Source organism: Acanthopagrus latus, chromosome 24 (assembly GCF_904848185.1).
Source record: "Acanthopagrus latus isolate v.2019 chromosome 24, fAcaLat1.1, whole genome shotgun sequence".
NCBI classification, from domain to species: Eukaryota; Metazoa; Chordata; class Actinopteri; order Spariformes; family Sparidae; genus Acanthopagrus; species Acanthopagrus latus.
Window position 1 is genome coordinate 7,680,973 of NC_051062.1, and position 18,237 is coordinate 7,699,209.

General features: G+C 42.0%; 2 protein-coding genes across 18 annotated transcripts in view; one reads left to right on the forward strand and one right to left on the reverse strand.

Annotated features, from left to right (window-relative positions):
- The window catches only part of nid2a (nidogen 2a (osteonidogen)), a 41,186-nt gene extending 26,276 nt beyond the window's left edge, over window positions 1-14,910 (forward strand). The window contains exons 20-45 of one of the 17 annotated variants that reach the window (XM_037091199.1): window positions 26-131; window positions 267-400; window positions 518-623; window positions 997-1,130; window positions 1,239-1,344; window positions 1,593-1,726; window positions 1,821-1,926; window positions 2,885-3,018; window positions 3,117-3,222; window positions 3,359-3,492; window positions 3,577-3,682; window positions 3,785-3,918; window positions 4,011-4,116; window positions 4,290-4,423; window positions 4,511-4,616; window positions 5,416-5,549; window positions 5,650-5,755; window positions 7,370-7,499; window positions 7,586-7,686; window positions 7,776-7,948; window positions 8,147-8,276; window positions 8,373-8,544; window positions 10,336-10,493; window positions 11,793-11,916; window positions 12,007-12,119; window positions 13,569-14,910. In XM_037091199.1, the coding sequence (XP_036947094.1) occupies window positions 26-131; window positions 267-400; window positions 518-623; window positions 997-1,130; window positions 1,239-1,344; window positions 1,593-1,726; window positions 1,821-1,926; window positions 2,885-3,018; window positions 3,117-3,222; window positions 3,359-3,492; window positions 3,577-3,682; window positions 3,785-3,918; window positions 4,011-4,116; window positions 4,290-4,423; window positions 4,511-4,616; window positions 5,416-5,549; window positions 5,650-5,755; window positions 7,370-7,499; window positions 7,586-7,686; window positions 7,776-7,948; window positions 8,147-8,276; window positions 8,373-8,544; window positions 10,336-10,493; window positions 11,793-11,916; window positions 12,007-12,119; window positions 13,569-13,579 (3,138 nt within the window). In that variant the 3' untranslated portion in view covers window positions 13,580-14,910. The remainder of the gene's footprint in view (window positions 1-25; window positions 132-266; window positions 401-517; window positions 624-996; window positions 1,131-1,238; window positions 1,345-1,592; window positions 1,727-1,820; window positions 1,927-2,884; window positions 3,019-3,116; window positions 3,223-3,358; window positions 3,493-3,576; window positions 3,683-3,784; window positions 3,919-4,010; window positions 4,117-4,289; window positions 4,424-4,510; window positions 4,617-5,415; window positions 5,550-5,649; window positions 5,756-7,369; window positions 7,500-7,585; window positions 7,687-7,775; window positions 7,949-8,146; window positions 8,277-8,372; window positions 8,545-10,335; window positions 10,494-11,792; window positions 11,917-12,006; window positions 12,120-13,568) is intronic. The other 16 variants (XM_037091207.1, XM_037091205.1, XM_037091206.1 and 13 more) reach the window with 16 other exon arrangements.
- A 70-nt stretch (window positions 14,911-14,980) lies between these two features.
- On the reverse strand, window positions 14,981-17,824 carry rtraf (RNA transcription, translation and transport factor). The gene is made up of 8 exons (XM_037091235.1): window positions 17,661-17,824; window positions 16,938-17,062; window positions 16,706-16,805; window positions 16,320-16,394; window positions 16,137-16,225; window positions 15,922-15,990; window positions 15,782-15,830; window positions 14,981-15,595 (listed from the first exon to the last, which is right to left on the reverse strand). The coding sequence occupies exons 1-8, from the start codon at window positions 17,719-17,721 to the stop codon at window positions 15,441-15,443; spliced, it is 723 nt and encodes a 240-aa protein (XP_036947130.1). The 5' UTR covers window positions 17,722-17,824; the 3' UTR covers window positions 14,981-15,440.
- Window positions 17,825-18,237: the final 413 nt, after the last annotated feature.

An 18,237-nucleotide genomic window follows, 5' to 3' on the forward strand; every position in this document is an offset into this window, starting at 1 on the left:
AAAATGTGTAAATAATTCATCACAGTGTCACGGCTCCACTGGACATTGTTGGTGTGTGGACAGTAGGGGGCAGGAGAGAGCAGGAACCAGGACTCCACCTGGTACAGCACCTAAAGACTGTGACAGACCAGGTGAGATGAAAGCATTCTGACAAAAACACACTTATTGTATGAAAAAAGCATAAATGAGTTTTCAAACTTCAGACTCTTTCCATTGAGGAGGGTGTTTATTTTCTTTCTTAATTTTGTTCATCTTTATATCCACAGATGAGCCAGAGCGTCCTAAAACTCACTGTGAACACTACAGAGACAGTGTACAGACCACAAGTCCAGAGGGATATCCTATAACAGGAGCCTATGTTCCTCAGTGCGATGCTAATGGACAGTACATACCTTTGCAGGTTTGCCCCAAATAAGTGTTTTAAAGAGCGTTATTTCACCTCCAAACGAGGAGAGGTTCATTTAAATGAATTACAATAAGAATAAATTGTTGTTATCGTTGATGTCATGTACTTTAGTGTCATGGTTCCACTGGACATTGTTGGTGTGTGGACAGTAGTGGACAGGAGAGAGCAGGAACAAGAACAGCACCTGGTACAACACCTACAGACTGTGACAAACCAGGTGAGGAAGTGAGGAATATTGTCTTGCCATATCAGGGTTTTAAGCAATAACCATAGCCAACAGATTAACTCATTATGTGTAATTGGTGGAGTGTCCCTTTAAAAGCAAATGAAGCAAATAAACAATGATGGGCTTTGCATTGTTACTATAAACCTTCACACAATGATGTAACATTAGCTGATGAAGACTGTCAGCTTGTTTTCATAGATCAAAATTTGTATCCAGCATGCTACATATGGCCATTAACCACCCAAAATGCTCATATATGCAGATGACATCATCCTGTTTTGCCTCAGTACTGTACATGCATCAAAATGCCCCTGCCTTCTCATCTTTATATCGACCTTAACTTATTCTTTTTCTTAATTTGCAGATGAACCAGAACGTTTTAAGACTCAGTGTGAGCACCACAGAGACAGTGTTCAAACCACCAGTCCAGAGGGATATCCTATAGTTGGAGCTTATGTACCTCAGTGTGATGCTAATGGACAGTACAGATCATTACAAGTCAGTGCTTGTTATTTGTTTAATCCACATAACACTTTAATATCAGTTATTAAGCTGTAACTTTGAAGCTTGATGAATTCATTATGGTTACTGTAATTGTTCTTTTAGTGTCATGGTTCCACTGGACATTGTTGGTGTGTGGACACAAGGGGGCAGGAGAGAGCAGGAACCAGGACTCCACCTGGTACAGCACCCAAAGACTGTGACAGACCAGGTGAGATCTTAACTGTTCTGACTGTCAAGCTAACAAACTTTAATCAGATTTGGAGGAAACTCAGAGCTCTGGAATGTGATTATTGTTTAAACTGATGACCTAACATCCTTTTTGCTGGAGAGACCTTCAGGCATTAAAGGAATAGTTTAACATATTAGTTTTAGATTTTCAGTGTCTATTGAAATGTATTTAATGCTTTACTTTATTTTTATTTTCATTCTTAATTTTGTTCATCTTTATATCCACAGATGAACCAGAGCGTCCTAAAACTCAGTGTGAACACCACAGAGACAGTATTCAGACTACCAGTCCAGAGGGATATCCTATAGTCGGAGCTTACGTACCCCAGTGTGATGCAAATGGACAGTACACACCACTGCAGGTCAGCAGTTATGACTGATAATTGAGAGGGATAAACTAATTTTGTTGAATTTAATATAACATAAGATTTCTGACTGAGAGTGTGTGTTTTTCAGTGTCACGGCTCATCTGGACATTGTTGGTGTGTGGACAGTAGGGGACAGGAAAGAGCAGGAACCAGGACATCACCAGGCGCACCGCCTACAGACTGTGACAAACCAGGTGAGAAATACAAATATACGTGAATAGACAGGCCTCTCCCTTTATTCAGTTTCACATGAGTGCTTGAAACGGTTGTTATCAGCAGTAACAGCCTTAGCAGGTGTATTATGTCATGGCTCTTGGGGCTTTCTTGCTAAACATTGACCTGTGAACCCACTAATTCCTCAACTCAATGACAAGTCAAACAGACAGCACATTTACGTGAGTGTGTGTCTAACCTTGTAAGTGGTGCACGATTGAGGTCATTGGGTCACAGCCTTGGAATGCCTGGAAAAACAGGTGATATCACTGCAAGACTGTGTGTGTGGTGGGAAGTGGAAAATAAAGGATGGCAGAGGGAAACAATAAGCTGAAGCATTACAAATATGTTAAAAAAGAACAAGTACATATGGTTTATATATTGTTGCAAAAAGTAACTCCAACTCTGTTTTTTTGTAAATATATTAGATTGAATAGATAGAATGGATTTTAGAATCTTCAGCACTTTTTTAACTGACTTATAAAATCAGTAAGCAAATTAACATCAATCCAGTCTTCCCTTTATAATGTGCCTTTTAAAAGGTTCATGTAGGTTTTCATACAAACACAGCCAAGTCCACATAGCCAGCATTAACCTCAAGTAGTGGCCTGTGCAGTAAGGATACTGTAATTTTAATAAAAATGGTAATTTGCATAAAGATAATTAGCAAATGTGTTGAAATGATTCTTTAAAGTCTTGATTGAAATGTATGTTTTATGAGAGACTTAATTTCTGCTCGTGAGTATTAAAAATGATGGACTGACAATGCGCTCTATATCTTGAAGGTGCAATATTTAAGAATTGGCAACACGTCAATGTCAAACTTCAAATAGGGGGCAGCATATTACTGCTGATTACTGTACCTGCTGATAGCTAGATAGCGCAGTAAAGTGTAAAGAGTACAGGGATTGAGGAAAATTGATACCTTTTTGTCTCCAGATGAACCAGAGCGTCCTAAAACTCAGTGTGAACATCACAGAGACAGTGTAGAGACCACCAGTCCAGAGGGATATCCTGTAACAGGAGCCTATGCACCTCAGTGTGATGCTAATGGACAGTATACACGATTGCAGGTAAACGTTTTTGTCTTCATCTGTGTTTCAGTTTTACTTGGATTACATGAATAGAATTGTAGACGTAAAATCTAAATGATCTTTCATTATTGCTTCAGTGTCACGGCTCCACTGGACATTGTTGGTGTGTGGACAGTAGGGGGCAGGAGAGAGCAGGAACCAGGACTCCACCTGGTACAGCACCTATAGACTGTGATAAACCAGGTGAGGAGAAGGACTCTGCTCATGGAATCTCACTGGTTCCATCTGGCTTCTTTTAATGAAGAGAAGTTTACAAGCCAAACATTGATGTTTTATTTATTTTTACATTCCATTTCTAATTTTTGAAAATAATCCTTAGATGAACCAGAGCGTCCTAAAACTCACTGTGAGCACCACAGAGACAGTGTACAGACTACTAGTCCAGAGGGATATCCTATACCAGGAGCGTTTGTGCCTCAGTGTGATGCTAACGGACAATACGCTTCGCAACAGGTATTTTTCTGATTGTTCTATACATGAGATATATATGTACCCTTATTGTTGTTGTAGCTACAATGATCTTTATATCTATTACAGTGTCACGGCTCCACTGGACATTGTTGGTGTGTGGACAGAACGGGGCAAGAGAGGGCAGGAACCAGGACTCCACCTGGTACAGCACCTACAGACTGTGACAAACCAGGTGAGACTGCCAATTTTTATTGGTCCCACAGTTAGTGAACTCGAGAATTACCAGAATGGAATGTTCCTTAATAACTTGTGAAAACTTGTAAATGTTTTCCAGATGAACCAGAGCGTCCTAAAACTCACTGTGAGCACCACAGAGAGAGAGCGCAGGCTACTAGTTCAGACGGATATCCGTTAGTTGGAGCTTATGTACCACAATGTGATGACAATGGGCAGTACCTCCCTCTGCAGGTTAGCATGATTGACATACCTACACAACTGTCTTTTACAATTGAGTGATGGTACTTTGACTAACTTGAATTCATGTTCCTTTGTTGTGTTAGTGTCACGGCTCCACTGGACACTGTTGGTGTGTGGACAGAACGGGGCAGGAGAGAGCAGGAACCAGGACTCCACCTGGTACAGCACCTAAAGACTGTGACAGACCAGGTGAGACTGCTAGTTCAGGCTGCTTGTTGGTCCCACCATATGTTGACTAAGTAAAATAACTTGCCAGGGCTGATGTGGAATTGAGATAATCTCACCCAGACCTGCAATTTGAGAGTTCCTAGAAACAATTTGTGTTTCTTAATAACTTGTGTAAACTTGTAAATGTTTTCCAGATGAACCAGAGCGTCCTAAAACTCACTGTGAGCACCACAGAGAGAGAGCGCAGGCTACTAGTTCAGACGGATATCCGATAGTTGGAGCTTATGTACCTCAATGTGATGACAATGGACAGTATCTTCCTCTGCAGGTTAGCATGATTGACACACCTGTAGAACTGTCTTTTACAATTGAGTGATGATACTTAGACTAACTTTATCTTTCTTTGTTTTGTTAGTGTCACGGCTCTAGTGGACATTGTTGGTGTGTGGACAGTAGGGGGCAGGAGAGAGCAGGAACCAGGACTCCACCTGGTACAGCACCCAAAGACTGTGACAGACCAGGTGAGACTGCTAACTTTTAACCTGCCAAAGACCCCATGGGCTATGTTTACAGTGGATATAACAAGGAGTCAGATACAAACATTCTGTAGCATTCTGGATGAGCTGCACAAGCTGACAAGCATTCTTTATGAGGCCAGCCAGAAATATTTATAGTATAGAGTTTAAACAATATGAGAAAAGCTTGAGATGAGCCAAATGTTGTAGATTCCAGACGCACAGAATGAGAAATGACCATCATGCACACCAGATGGTTGTATGGATTGTGCCAAAATACCTCACAATAAGTCTCTGAAGGAGACGCTATTAATCTAGCAATAGAGAGGTGCTCCAGAAGTCAGAATTAATTACTAGAAAGTTCTTGCATGACAGAAAATCTTATATGTCTAATATGAATACAAGTTATGGACTGAATGCAGGACACCTTGGGATGCACAACCTTCATCTTTGTGTCTGAAGAGAGACAACAAAATGCATATCATCTGCATAGATAGAACACATCTGCATTTTAAACATGATATTGGGAATAGTTAAGAATATAAACAAGATGAGGTGAAATACAACAATATTAAATATGCACATAAAACAGTGAAACTGAATATGAGCTGACTGTTTTTAGTTTGACACTTGAGGCAGTCTAAATGTGGTTGGAGGCTGATGTGAATAAATGTGTTTTGAGTTTACTTTTGAATGAGTCAGCTGAACTAGTTTGTCAAATTTGGAAAGGAAAACAAATAACAGTTTGCCAGGAACCCTTGTGTGTTTCCAAATAACTTATGTAAATTTGGTCGTTCCCCTCCAGATGAACCAGAGCGTCCTAAAACTCAGTGTGAGCAGCACAGAGACAGTGTTCAGACAACCAGTCCAGAGGGATATCCTCTGTTTGGAGCCTTTGTACCTCAGTGTGAGCCTGATGGACAGTACTCAGCTCAGCAGGTAAAACTTGAGATGGATTCTTCGTTCTCCTTTGTTTCAGAGTTTCTCTTTTGTTTTTGTTGTAATTATTATTTTGATAATTGAAATCATTCTGCTGCAGTGTCACGGCTCCACTGGACATTGTTGGTGTGTGGACAGTAGGGGAGAGGAGAGAGCAGGAACCAGGACAACAGCAGGTGTACCACCTGTAAACTGTGACGAATCAGGTGAGACACTTTGAATTTCCTAGATATTTGATCAGCCAGTGATTTGTGGCTCTTGGTTATTTTAGCATAATGACTGTGAATGGAGAAAACTCTATTTAAAGGCAACAAAATGTACTTACCAGCATCTGTGAAGCTCACTGGAGTCTGCACTCAAAGTGACAAAAATACTCCATAATTAGTTTGGTAGAATTGGTAAAATAAAAAACAATAACAAATCCAAAAGAAATATCTGATATATAAGTAATGTCCTTGTGGCAGTTAACAATTTACAGAGTAAATACACGACCTGATTCTTTACCTCTCTCTCACTTAGACTCTAGTGTACACACAGAGGCCGTCCTATAAATTCAGCTCTGGCTATGAATTCCATTTATGACCATCTGAACATCTGAAGCGGTCATTTGGTGGTAAAATGAGCTGCTGCCTATTGCCAGGCAACCAAACCAAAACAACACAGGTTTGCATGGGCAGCTGAGTGACAAAACAGTGTTACACCCACCCTACAGATGCACACACACACCAAAACACATGCATTAACCCTTTTTGAAGACTCATCTGAGCTCTTATATTTGTGTCACTCTACTTCGCACTCATTCACACCTGGAGGCTGCACAGTGCAAACACACTTTTCCTTCTATTTATTCTACCATTGAATATACTTTTATATTATCTTACATTTTTTAAATTATGTATTATGTATATTTACACTAACTTTTACAATGAATGAATCACATTTTTTCAGTACAACTGGAGGAAGAAAGTTGCATTTGTGAATTAAATTTGCAACAAATTTAGCAGTTTACGTGATGCCGCCATCAAACACCCACATCAAACTATTTGTGTGCTGGTTGACGTTAGTATTATTATGTGGGCAGGCATAAATACATAGTACATGTATTTATGCCTGCCCACATACAACTCACTGCCAACACAGTAAGTCAGCCTGAGGATTGAAATATCAATGATATAGTGGACAGTTCATGTGCTGTCCATTTCTGGGAAGAGACACAGGAACCACTAATTCAGATGGTCGTGTGGTGAAACAGTAAATAGATGTAAAAACCAAGTGATTCATAACCGCCACTGAAATAAATCCTGCTGGAAAAACTTAGTGAGAGACATCAGTCTACTTGTTTTGCTAGTCTTTGTCTCTCTTCCCCTCTCTGATCTCTTGTCACCCGCCCTTCAAATATCATCTTTATCTGTGTCTTAGTTGAGAAACTGTGCAGTCTCACATCAGAAATTTACTGAGGCCGCGAGAGAGGCCAGTATAAACATTAGTGGAAGCCTAAAGTGGTTTTGGGTTTAGTTCTTAAGCTCTCCTATAAAGTGAGTTATTAAAGGGATTTTATGAGGTAAACAGTATTGACAAAAGCAAGATGTGTGTGTAAGTGTGCGCCTGTTTAAACACAGGGCCTTCCTGCACCATTAATCAAGTGCGCCACCTCTCACTGGGATATAAACTAGAGCAAGAAAACACACTAAGAATACAACTAAATAATGACACATCACAGTAGGATAGGATCCAAATTGTAATTTTAGAGCCATGGAGTATTATTTTTAACTTCAAAAAGAGTATCAACATTGGGCGTGTTTGATTCGTGTCCCCCTCAGTCCCTGTGGTTCCAACCCAACGCCCGGAGAGTGTGTGTGAGCGATGGAGGAGCAGTTTGATTGAGCACTATGGTGGGAAACCAGAGCCAAAACAGTACCTGCCTCAGTGTGAGCCAGATGGGCAATTCAGGTACACACACAAACACACACACACAACAAAAAACAACAGGTTAAATTCCTTGTTTAACGACAAATTGCTTTTGAATTGTCTCTCAGTCCAGTCCAGTGTTATGGAGAGACGACTTACTGCTGGTGTGTGGACCAGGACGGCCGGGAGGTTCCCGGCACTCGATCACATGATGTCGTCAAACCTGCATGTGAGCATCTACTGATACACCTGTACTACATGTTTGTCTACGTGGTGAACGGAACACAAACTATTTTTATCCCTCCTGTCTTGTCCCAGGTCTTCCCTCGGCGGCCCCGCCCACCGTGCGCCCACTGCCCCGCCCAGATGTGACCCCTCCCACAAACGCTGACATCACACTGCTGTACGCTCAGGGACAGAAAATAGGGGCGTTGCCGTTAAACGGTACCAGACTGGATGCAACCCGGGCCAAAACACTGTTGACTCTACATGTAAGAGATGAACGGATAAATACACACATATTGTACTAATCATATGCTCACAGACAGCTCTTTTATCTATTAATTAGGCCTGAAATGTAATAAAATCATCTTAAATCGTCTGTCTGATACCTGTAGACATATGCCAGAGGGTCTACACTGATGTAGCTATAATTATGTTAACATGTTAGTGTTTTTGTGTGTGTCCAGGGTTCCATAGTTGTCGGAATAGCCTATGACTGCAAAGAGAACCGAGTCTATTGGACAGATTTGTCAGCAAGAACAATCAACAGAGCTTCAATGGCTCCTGGAGCCGAGCCTGAGATCCTCATTAACACAAGTAAGAATACAAACACATGCGCACACACTCCCTCATTTCTATTAGGTTGTTTGACGTTTAATTGATGTCAATACTTTCTGTATGGTCTGTTTGTAGATCTGGTCAGTCCGGAGGGCTTGGCGGTGGACGTTAAACGTAGGTTGATATTCTGGGTCGACTCAAACCCTGACATGATCGAGAGCGCCAACCTGGACGGCAGCGGGAGGCGGACGCTGTTCGACACAGACTTGGTCAACCCCCGCGCCATCATAGTGGTTTCTTCCTCCGGGTACGACTCTCTTTTTGTCCATATCCATCTCACAAAACCTCCTACTTCTGAAGCTTTGGCATGGTTTATTTGCAAACATGTGCAAACAAACAGGCGCCCACACACTCTCTCTGCGATCAAGTGTAACATCCTGAAGCAGAATGAGCTCTCACTGTATCCAGAGTGGTTTCATATCAGTCGAGCGCGCAGATGGTTTCCAGCCCATTACCGCGATCATGAAGTCCGTCACAGTTAATCCTCAGACAGGCTATGAGTCAACACAGCCTGTGTCTAATTCATTAGTGCAGCGCAGCTTACTTTTAGATATTTAAAGCCTTTAGCAGAGAGGATTCTTGTTGAGTCTGGTTTCTAGAGTCGGGAGACTGTGACACAAACATGACCTCATCAGCACGAGACGGGCGATTGCAGGGAAATCGATGGGTGGTGGTTCTCAGGGTGGAGTGTGTTTAATAATAATGTCATTTAAGTGACTTCAAATGCTTTCTGTACCAAGCTGAGCCAAGAAAACTGCACTGGATTTACTGATGTTGTTAGACCTGGACACTCACTCACACACACACAAACACGAAAGTACAGAGCTGTCATCGGTCAGCTCTCCAGGAATAACATCTGCTTTTCATCATCAGCACTAATCACATAATCAACAAGTATGCACGTATGTGTGTGTACACAACAGAGTGTGTGTGTGTCATTGTGTGAGTCAGATAGAGTCTGTGTGTGTGTCTGTGTTAATGTGCGTGATACAAATGATTAAACATCGCAGCAATAACCCGAATCATAAAACCTTATATGTGTGTTTCACGTTATTTGGATTGACAGTTCAAAGTGTGCTCTCTGACTGAAGGCCAAGTATGTGCCTGTGTGTATGTGTGTGTGTGTATGTGTGTGTGTGTGTGTGTGTGCATTTCTGACAAAAAGCCAAGTCCTAAAGGTAATTACTGCCTCACACGGGTACACTTATGATTAAGCATGTGCTCTGTGATTTCTGAGCCAGCACATGTTGCCCTTTCACACACACACACACGCACTTGCAGAAACATAACCACACACAGCGAGCACACACACACTATAAAATCATACGCACGTGTGTGAATGTCTCACACCAACATCTGCCAGCCCATAGGTTCATCAAACTGAATAATGTACACACTCATAAACATATGGTGTGTGTATGGGTTGATTGCTCATGTGGTGTGTGTTACCTGTCGTTCCCAGCGGACTGGCCCACATGCACACCAGCACACACAGATGAGAGGCAGCGTGGCGTCATTAGCAGCCCACACACACTCGACCCGGAGCTGTTTTATCCAACGTTTAGGTGTTTTGAAATGTTGCAAACAATAAAAAATGATTTGATTCTCCACAAAAAAAAACACACCGAGATGAAATATGAAGTTTACTCAAAGTGAAAACATGTCTGCTTGTGTTAGTCAGTGTGGTCAGCGTGTTCTGATGTATGCAGATGAAACGGCCACCAGAAAGCCCAGGGAAAGCTGAAGGTCAGAGGTCGCATGTTGCTCAGAGTAACCTGACCGTGACCTCATCAGTGTGAGACAGCTGGTCCCTCGAGCCCTTTGCTCTTGTACCCATATGTACCCACTCTTGTGCGTGTGTGTGGTTTTTCTCTTGTCTCATTATATTAGCCAGATCTCAGCACTTCATACCAAAGCAGAAAACACAGTGACTGCAAAAATATGTTTACTGGTCCTCTCTTAAGTCTAGAGTAAGTCTCCAGCCTAGATCGTGTGTCACGTCTTGTCCAGTCCCTCACTCCTGCTTCTCTCCCCTCAGCACTCTGTTTTGGACAGACTGGAACCGAGAGGCTCCAAAGATTGAGAGTTCGTCGGTGGACGGTCAGAACCGCAGGGTGGTGGTGTCTGACGGGGTTGGTTTGCCAAACGCTCTCACGTTTGACTCGTCTTCAGGACAGGTCTGCTGGGCCGATGCAGGTAAACACCACCGTCACTGTGACTGCTGGTCAACTGCTTCCACCATTATTGGTAGTAAATAGTGGTGGAATCAAAGGTATATTTACTATACTGAAGAACTGTTTGGACAAATCAGATTCCCCTGAGGTCCTGATGTGAACAGGGGATTTCTCTAGATCCAGGTGACAGGTGATCAGAAGCTATTGGGTGCACCTGTGATGTTCTCCCTCAGCTGGCTGCAATCAGTCAGCTGGGAGGTGATATCAGGGGGCTGCAGCTCTCCTGCTCAGATGGATGTGTGTTTTCAGGGAGTCAACGCCATCAGTTGGCTCCCTGTGTTTTCTGTTTGGGGTTAAAATCTGGGTTGAGTGTTTGAGATTTCTTTCTTTTGTCCAGTTTCTATATATTTTGTTTCCCCCCCTGATCAGTGACTCCTACTTCACCTTTGGTTTCTGGGTCCAGTGTTTTTTGTTTGTCTATCATTTTGATAGATTCAGTGGGTGGTGGTGGGTTTTATTCCCACTGCCACCTTTTAGACACCAAGCGACCACAATGTCTGCACAGGAGGCTAACATAATCTGTTGGATCCAACTCTGAGGGTCAAAAAACAGATTTATTTCAGTTGATTTAAACACATCTTTTATTGTGTGAAGAAACCAGACTTTGTGTTTCATCACCCTGCGCCATCACACAGCTGGCTTACAACTGTGCTCCACACCTTTACCTGTGTTACACACACCCACGAACAATGATCACACACCTGTTTGCACCCCTCTACTTTTACAGGAGACCAAAGAACAATGATGAGATTCTTTCTTCTTGTCAGTTTCTCTAAATTTTGCCCCCCCCATCAGTCACTGCCACTTCACTTTTGGTTTCTGGGTCCAACATGTATCATTTTGATAGAGTCAGTGGGTGGCTGTGGGTTTTATTCCCACTGCCACCTTTTAGACGTCAGGGGAACAGTTTGCTTTGACCCTTTGTGATTTGTGCAGGGCTTTGTTTGATTCCCGCCCAGTGACCTGTGTAATATATAAGAATATACAGACAGAGGCCATCCTGCTTCATAACGAGTATATTTACTGTTGATACTAAGCACATCTTGCTGAAAGTGCTTCTGTACTTTTATTCCAAATGTTGATCTTGAATCCGTGACAGAATTTTTACATTGTGTGTTTCTACTTTTACTTAAGTAAATAGTTGTACTGTTGTTGGTTATCAGTGTGAACAGTGTTGGCAGTCGTGCTGTGTTGGTCACTGTCGGCTGAACAATGACCTTGAGATTATAATGATGCACTCTTTTCTTTCTCTGCACGTCAGGAACGAAGCGTTTAGAGTGTGTATCTCCTGATGGTTCAGGCCGGAGAGTGATCCACTCCAGCCTCAACTATCCATTCAGCATGGTCTACTACAGGAACCACTTCTATTACACTGACTGGAGGAGGTAGCCATGTTTGTTCATCTCTCTGTCCGTTTGTTTTACACTTCACTATGATGGGTGGTCAGTGAGCTGTCTCTGTCTGCTGCCTCGTAGGGACGGAGTGATCGCAGTGAGCAAAGAAAGCAGTCAGTTCACTGATGAATACCTGCCCGACCAGCGCTCTCACCTGTACGGCATCGCCATAGCAACCAGCCAGTGTCTATCAGGTGAGATAAGTGTGCTTTTGTTTACATTTTAATGGAAGCTACACACACGATCACTCTCTTTCACTTATACACAGTCTTTTCTGACTCTTCAGACGGGTAATCTCGGCTCTGTATAATGACAACACACACTCACACATAAACACACAGACTCGAAGGTGCACCAGACAGTGAGCTCATTGGTTTGTGTGCAGTGATGTCATCAAATCGGTCAACTCCCACCAGATGTCGCCTTAAACCTGAAGGCTTTTTACGTTTTACACTGAGACAAAAAAAAAAAAACCCCACAGTTAACCAAACACAGGAGGGTGATGGAGCAGAATGATGCATTCAGGTCCTGTAGAATTGCAGGATATATTAACTTCTTACACAATGTCTTCACAAGCGGCATTGAGAAAGCAGCACATTAGCAGAGCAGCTTCATTCCCTCGGTCTGGATCCACACAGGAGAGGCAGTAGATGTACTAGGGGGCTAAATTTACATCTGTACAAACTGCATAAATAGAAGGGAAATATTTACCAGAATATTGGATGTTTAATAGGTCTGTTTTCTGATTTTATTCTTTTATTACATCTTTTATTGTGTGAAGAAACCAGACTTTGTGTTTCATCACCCTGCACCCATCACACAGCTGGCTTACAACTGTGCTCCACACCTTTACCTGTGTTACACACACCCACGAACAATGATTACACACCTGTCTGCACCCCTCTACTTGTAACCTGTGTGTGTGTGTGTACAGGAGACCAAAGAACAATGATTACACAGCTGTGTGCGACCCTCTACCTGTATTTTGTGTTTGTGTGCATCATGTTTGATGTGTTGATGTCTGCAGATGGCCTCAAGTCCTTTCAAAGCCTCATGTTAAAGTACAAAGTAGGCCTCTAAACACAGGATAATCCCTAAAGTAGCACCTTGGTCGGTGTTGTAGTCCGAGCCGCACGGAGTGTAAAACCTGGTCCCGATGGAGGAGCTGTGAAAACGGTCTGAATGACGGCTGTCGCTTGTGTGTGTGTTGCTGTAAATGTCACGTCTGCACACTTTCTAAAGCCTCAGACAGAACAACAGCCGCTCGCTTCAAAGATGGGCACTATAATTCTGACCATGATGACAGCTCTAAAACACACTTGTAAGGAGGCTTAAAAGCTGTTATTGTTGAATACATGAACACACACTCACACATGCTCTTTACAGGAGATGATTCTCAGTCACCGCAAGTTGTTAAGTGTAGGGCTTTGTTCAGGATGGAGGGTCTGTTTGTTCTGTCATTAGGCCACCGCAGTGCTAAAAGCTTTCATCTTGACACATTTGGATTCACACAGGAAGAGAAAATCAGACTCTTCATTTCCTCCAGCAGCTATAAATTTTGAAAAAAAAAAAAGATTCTACCCCTAGAAATGTGACAAAAATGAGCCGTTTTGTCTTCTAAATTCCTGACTTCTGTGTCTCAGGGACTCACTAACGACGGACTGGCAGCCGCGGGGTCCTTTGGTGCTAAAGTTCTGGGGCAGTTCCTGATCAGAGGGCAGGACCACCCATAAAAGTGCCCTCTCCGGTGTCCCTCAGAAGAAAGGACACTCAATAGGAAGCAAGATGGCTTCCTGTTGCCAGATCGACTGTCGGAGCAAATTTACAACCCCTCCACTCACCCCGACCCCACCCCCACCCCATTATCTCACCGTAAAGATATAACCCCCAAATAATTGTTTTGTAAATTTGTTTTATACCTCATTTCTAATTTTTTTTTCTACTGTATTTTTGTACGCGAGTTGTTTTTCTATCGATTAAAGCTACAGAACAATGAAATCAGATTTTAAAATGTACGTGAGTGAAGGTTTTTCTTTCTGTTAAAGCCAAAGAGGAATGACAAGAAGAGCTTTAAAACTGTTGGAGCCAAAGTTCTGCTGTGAAATCGAGCATCAGCTTTCTGTTGGCTTTTAAATTCAGGCTAATTGATTAGCATTCAGGGTGTATTCTGGGCAGATATACAAAGATGATCGAGGAAGAGCAGATTGTTGAAGGAGACTTGTGATCCTCTTTATGTCTGTATGGCAGACAGTGACTGAGCCAGGAGACGGTTAGCTGAGTAGCATAAAGGATGGAAACAGAGGAACCGCTAGCAGAGAAAAGCAGAGAAATTAATACCTTTTTATATTTTGGTTAAACCTTACAAAAACCAAAATGTAACAAGCCTGGCTAGCAGTTTTCTCATGCTTTCCAGTTTTTATGCTAGGCTAAGCTAAGTTTCACATTCTCTAGCAAGCTTATTATTTAAAGACATGAAAGTGGTATCAGTCTTGTTTTTGTAATACTTATAAAAGCTGAAATGTAAAACAGTTGCTTGCACCAAGGGGATTTACCGCCTGTTTTTTGCCATGTAGCCAGGCTGGTCCCCCTGCTTTATGTCATCATGCTAAGCTGCGGCTCGTCTCCTGGCTCTCACTGAACATTCAGTATAAAGACAAAAGTGCTATCAGTCTTTACATCAAACTCTCGACAAAAAAAGCTCCTTTCCCAAACCAATTCTATGAAATATGCCAAGTGGAAAATCATTGCAATTTTGACTGATCAGATTACAAAGTAATGTATTTCCGTCAGTGCTGTGTGCCTCAGATCAGTGACGACAGTCCCGCCACATTTCTCTGCACTACTAATCTGTATTACACACACAAGATGAAATGACGTTACTTTCTTTATTTTGCCAAATATTTTTACTACTACTACTTTTTTAAAAATCTTTATCTTTTTATAAGATGTGATATTTATAACAATAAAATGTGATTTGGTACTTGATAGACTTTGTGTGTTCGTATTTTGTAATTATCACCAAACACTGACCACACAAGAAGCACAGAAGACAAACTCTGTTCAGCTGTATTTATATTTTTCCACACAGCATCAGTGTAAACCATTTCAAAATAAGGTTCTCCTCCGTCTGCAAAGAAAGTTCTCTCTGTAAGACACAAATATATAACCGTCGGTTTGAATGTTTCTGCAGCTTCTCTGGTTTCTGGAGGTTACCGAAGGTTTAAACCAAAGTCTCAGAAGAAATTCTTTTTTAAACTCTTCAACTATTGTAATGTGTTTTGATGGGTATTTATTGAAACATGTATACCAAAAATGAAAGACAACATGTGACAAATTGGCATTTCCTCAACACTCAGAAAATTCCCAATCTGAACAGTCTGATCTTGTGCATAAAAGGAAAAAATACAAACTCATTCATGTCCAATTCAAATGCTTTTCCTCTCAAAATCAAATTAAAACCCCTGTGGTTCAGTCCGTCTTTCCTTCCTCCAGCATCCCTCTCTTCATCCTCACTCTCATCTGCCGACCTTGCCCAGCCTGTGGTCTGTCTTGGGGTCAGCGATGATGGCCTGAACGGCGACGATGGCCTCATTGATCTTCGTCTGGAGCTCCCTCAGCTCCTCGATGTGCAGCAGTCGGAGGATCTGGGCTGCTTCGTTCAGAGTTGCATCTGAGATTGAAACGTATTTTACTTTTTGGTCTGTGAAGTTTTACTGGATACATGTGTTTACTCTTCACATGTCCTAAAAGCTTGGGGACCCCTGACTGACATCATCCTCTTTTAAAAAACCCAAACAAATACTCTGTCATCATTTTGCACTTCCTGTACTTCCACATAACGAAAAGCAGGACTCACCTCCAGTGTCGAAACCCAAGATGTGCTTGTCTAAAGCTACTGGGATACCCTGGAAACAAAGCATTCAAGTCTGAAAATCGCGACCTCTGCTGCTTTGATTGAGCTTGATACAAACTACATGCATCTTCAGCGTACAGTACCTCTTTATTCTGGCTGGCTTTGGCAATGGCTTCTTGAGAAAGTCTCTCCTGGATCAGAATACGAATGGCCTGACAGCAAGACAAAGACAAATGGATTAATATGACAATTTTATATTTAATAAGCGTATATACTCAGTCATAAATCTGACACTTAAAATCAGAATGTGTCATCGATTACATAAATCTTAAAGCAAAGAGCGTGAGCTCAGTTCCACCTTGAGCATAACCAGGTAGTCGTCATGCCGCTGTATCTTGAGGAGGTTGGCCAGAGCCATCACTCCCGCCTTGAAATCTGGAGAATTAACTGCAAAACACAAATGAGAAGTGATATAATATTCCACCTGAAACAAAGTGGTCAAAGTGCAAGAAGAGGCAGAGGAGCAGAGTGTTTTACTTACCGTCAAGGTTGATGAGAGGGTCAGCTGCTTTGCTGCTGGCAGCTGCCAGCGGCTCACAGCTCTTATATTTGTCCACTGAGGAAAGACACAGAACACACCCTCATGTACACCGAATATTAAGATTATTTTGAACATGTTTTAACTTAATTTCTTGTTGTGTTTCTGTAAAGGGTGATCTGGTGAGCTGGCATCATTAGAGAAACATTATTCCTTATACAATGTCTCCCTCTAGTGGTCATCATCGGTATGACAGCATCGTAGCAGAGCATGAATTGCATATATTACAGCCATACTGTCTGTTTGTATAGAGATGATCAGCTTTGCCCAACAGTCACTTGAGACACAGTTGTACTTACTGACGAGTAAACAACACACTGAGCTCTTACCATTATCTCCATATTCATATCGCACAGCCAGGCCCAGTAACCAGTCCAAAGCCTCCTGCCTCTCCGGACCTCCAAAGGGACAGTTCACATCCTGCAAGTACTGCACACAGGAAAGGGACACTCAAAAACACATGTAGATCCATTCATGGCAGCTTTCAGGTGGTATCTTCTGTAAGTCAAAAGGGGTCCTGATGTCTCAGTGACTGGCAGGATGGTGGTGGTCTGGTCTCACCTGCTGGTAGGCTTTGGGCCAGTCTGAGCTGGGGATGTTCCTCAGGTTCCCTCTGTCCTCGATTTTATAATGTCTAATCTTCTGGTCCTCCAGCCACACAATGCAGTTCCTAAACTGAGTCTCGTCTGAGGAAGAGAGGAGAGACACGCCAGCAAGTCAATGCACAAATGGCAACATCTCATGCAGCTACATACTGCATCGTATATAAGAAGCAGCTGAATAAATCAATGAATACATCTCGATTTCAGTATTGTCTGCTAAATAGCTAATTATCACAGGACGCAAATGGGTAGCTACCACTTCTAAAGGCACAACTTTGACAGTGTTATATTTAGATTACAGTGTAGCTGTAAGCCCAAAATCTGACTTGTCATATAAAATATCATTTTCATACTGTTGCTATATTGCTCGCTTAAAAGTTACGAGCAGCACTAATTTCATGGGTAAAATCGAGTGTTTTCTTTTAACTGTACAGTGAATTTTAGAATGAGCTATGCCGAATAAAAGTGAGGTATAGAAATAAGTTGAACAGTTTTGTGTGCTATACTGTAACAAATATATAGGTTTGTAGGAACAAAAGTATCATAAAAACGACCATTTCATCTACAGAGTTTGGTATGTCGTTGTCTAAAGTGACAGACCTCTCCACGCATACACGTTAGCCGGCTCCACGTTTAACTCAGTGAACACAAGTCAAGCTGTCTTTGAGGATTTTCTTCTCACCTGTGCAGTCAAATGCATCGGGGTTGTGATAATCTAGTGCTGTCAGTTTTCTCCGAAACATTTCTACGTCTGTTTTATGTATAAGTCACCGATATCTGTAGCTAGCTGTATGCTAACTTGGCTGTTTGTCAGTATGTAGTATTGCGCATGCGCTGCCGGAGGAGCGCCTGTGACTTCCTGTTTATACTATCAAAATAAAACCATCCTTACTGACCACCTGCACTGTGTCTGCACATTTGTTTTTATGACAAATCTGACCCTTACCCTCTGATATTTTGATACATAGGTGTTTTCTGTTCACCAGGTACACAAAAAATATTGTTTTAAGTAAAATTCCAGCAAATTTAAGTTGCATTTAAGTAATCTCAGGTTTGGAAGTCAACCGTGTTAAAAAAATAGAAATTAAACTTATTTCCAACCAGCTCCCAAGATACCCAGAACCATTACGATTTACAGCATTAGTTGTGTCTTTTAATTTGAAACCACACCAAGATGTCACTAAGCATTTCGACTCCAAATAGATATGGGATTGGGACACCTTGTCCAATAAAATGGTATGTGTCTACATAATATAAAT

Bases quoted from the DNA above. Each gene is read 5' to 3' on its own strand.
- rtraf (XM_037091235.1), bottom strand. From the start codon at position 17,721: ATGTTTCGGAGAAAACTGACAGCACTAGATTATCACAACCCCGATGCA. The intron at 17,063-17,660 runs GTGAGAAGAAAA...TCTCTTCCTCAG, and splicing joins CGATGCATTTGACTGCACAG to ACGAGACTCAGTTTAGGAAC. The intron at 15,991-16,136 runs GTGGAACTGAGC...TCTTGCTGTCAG, and splicing joins ACTACCTGGTTATGCTCAAG to GCCATTCGTATTCTGATCCA.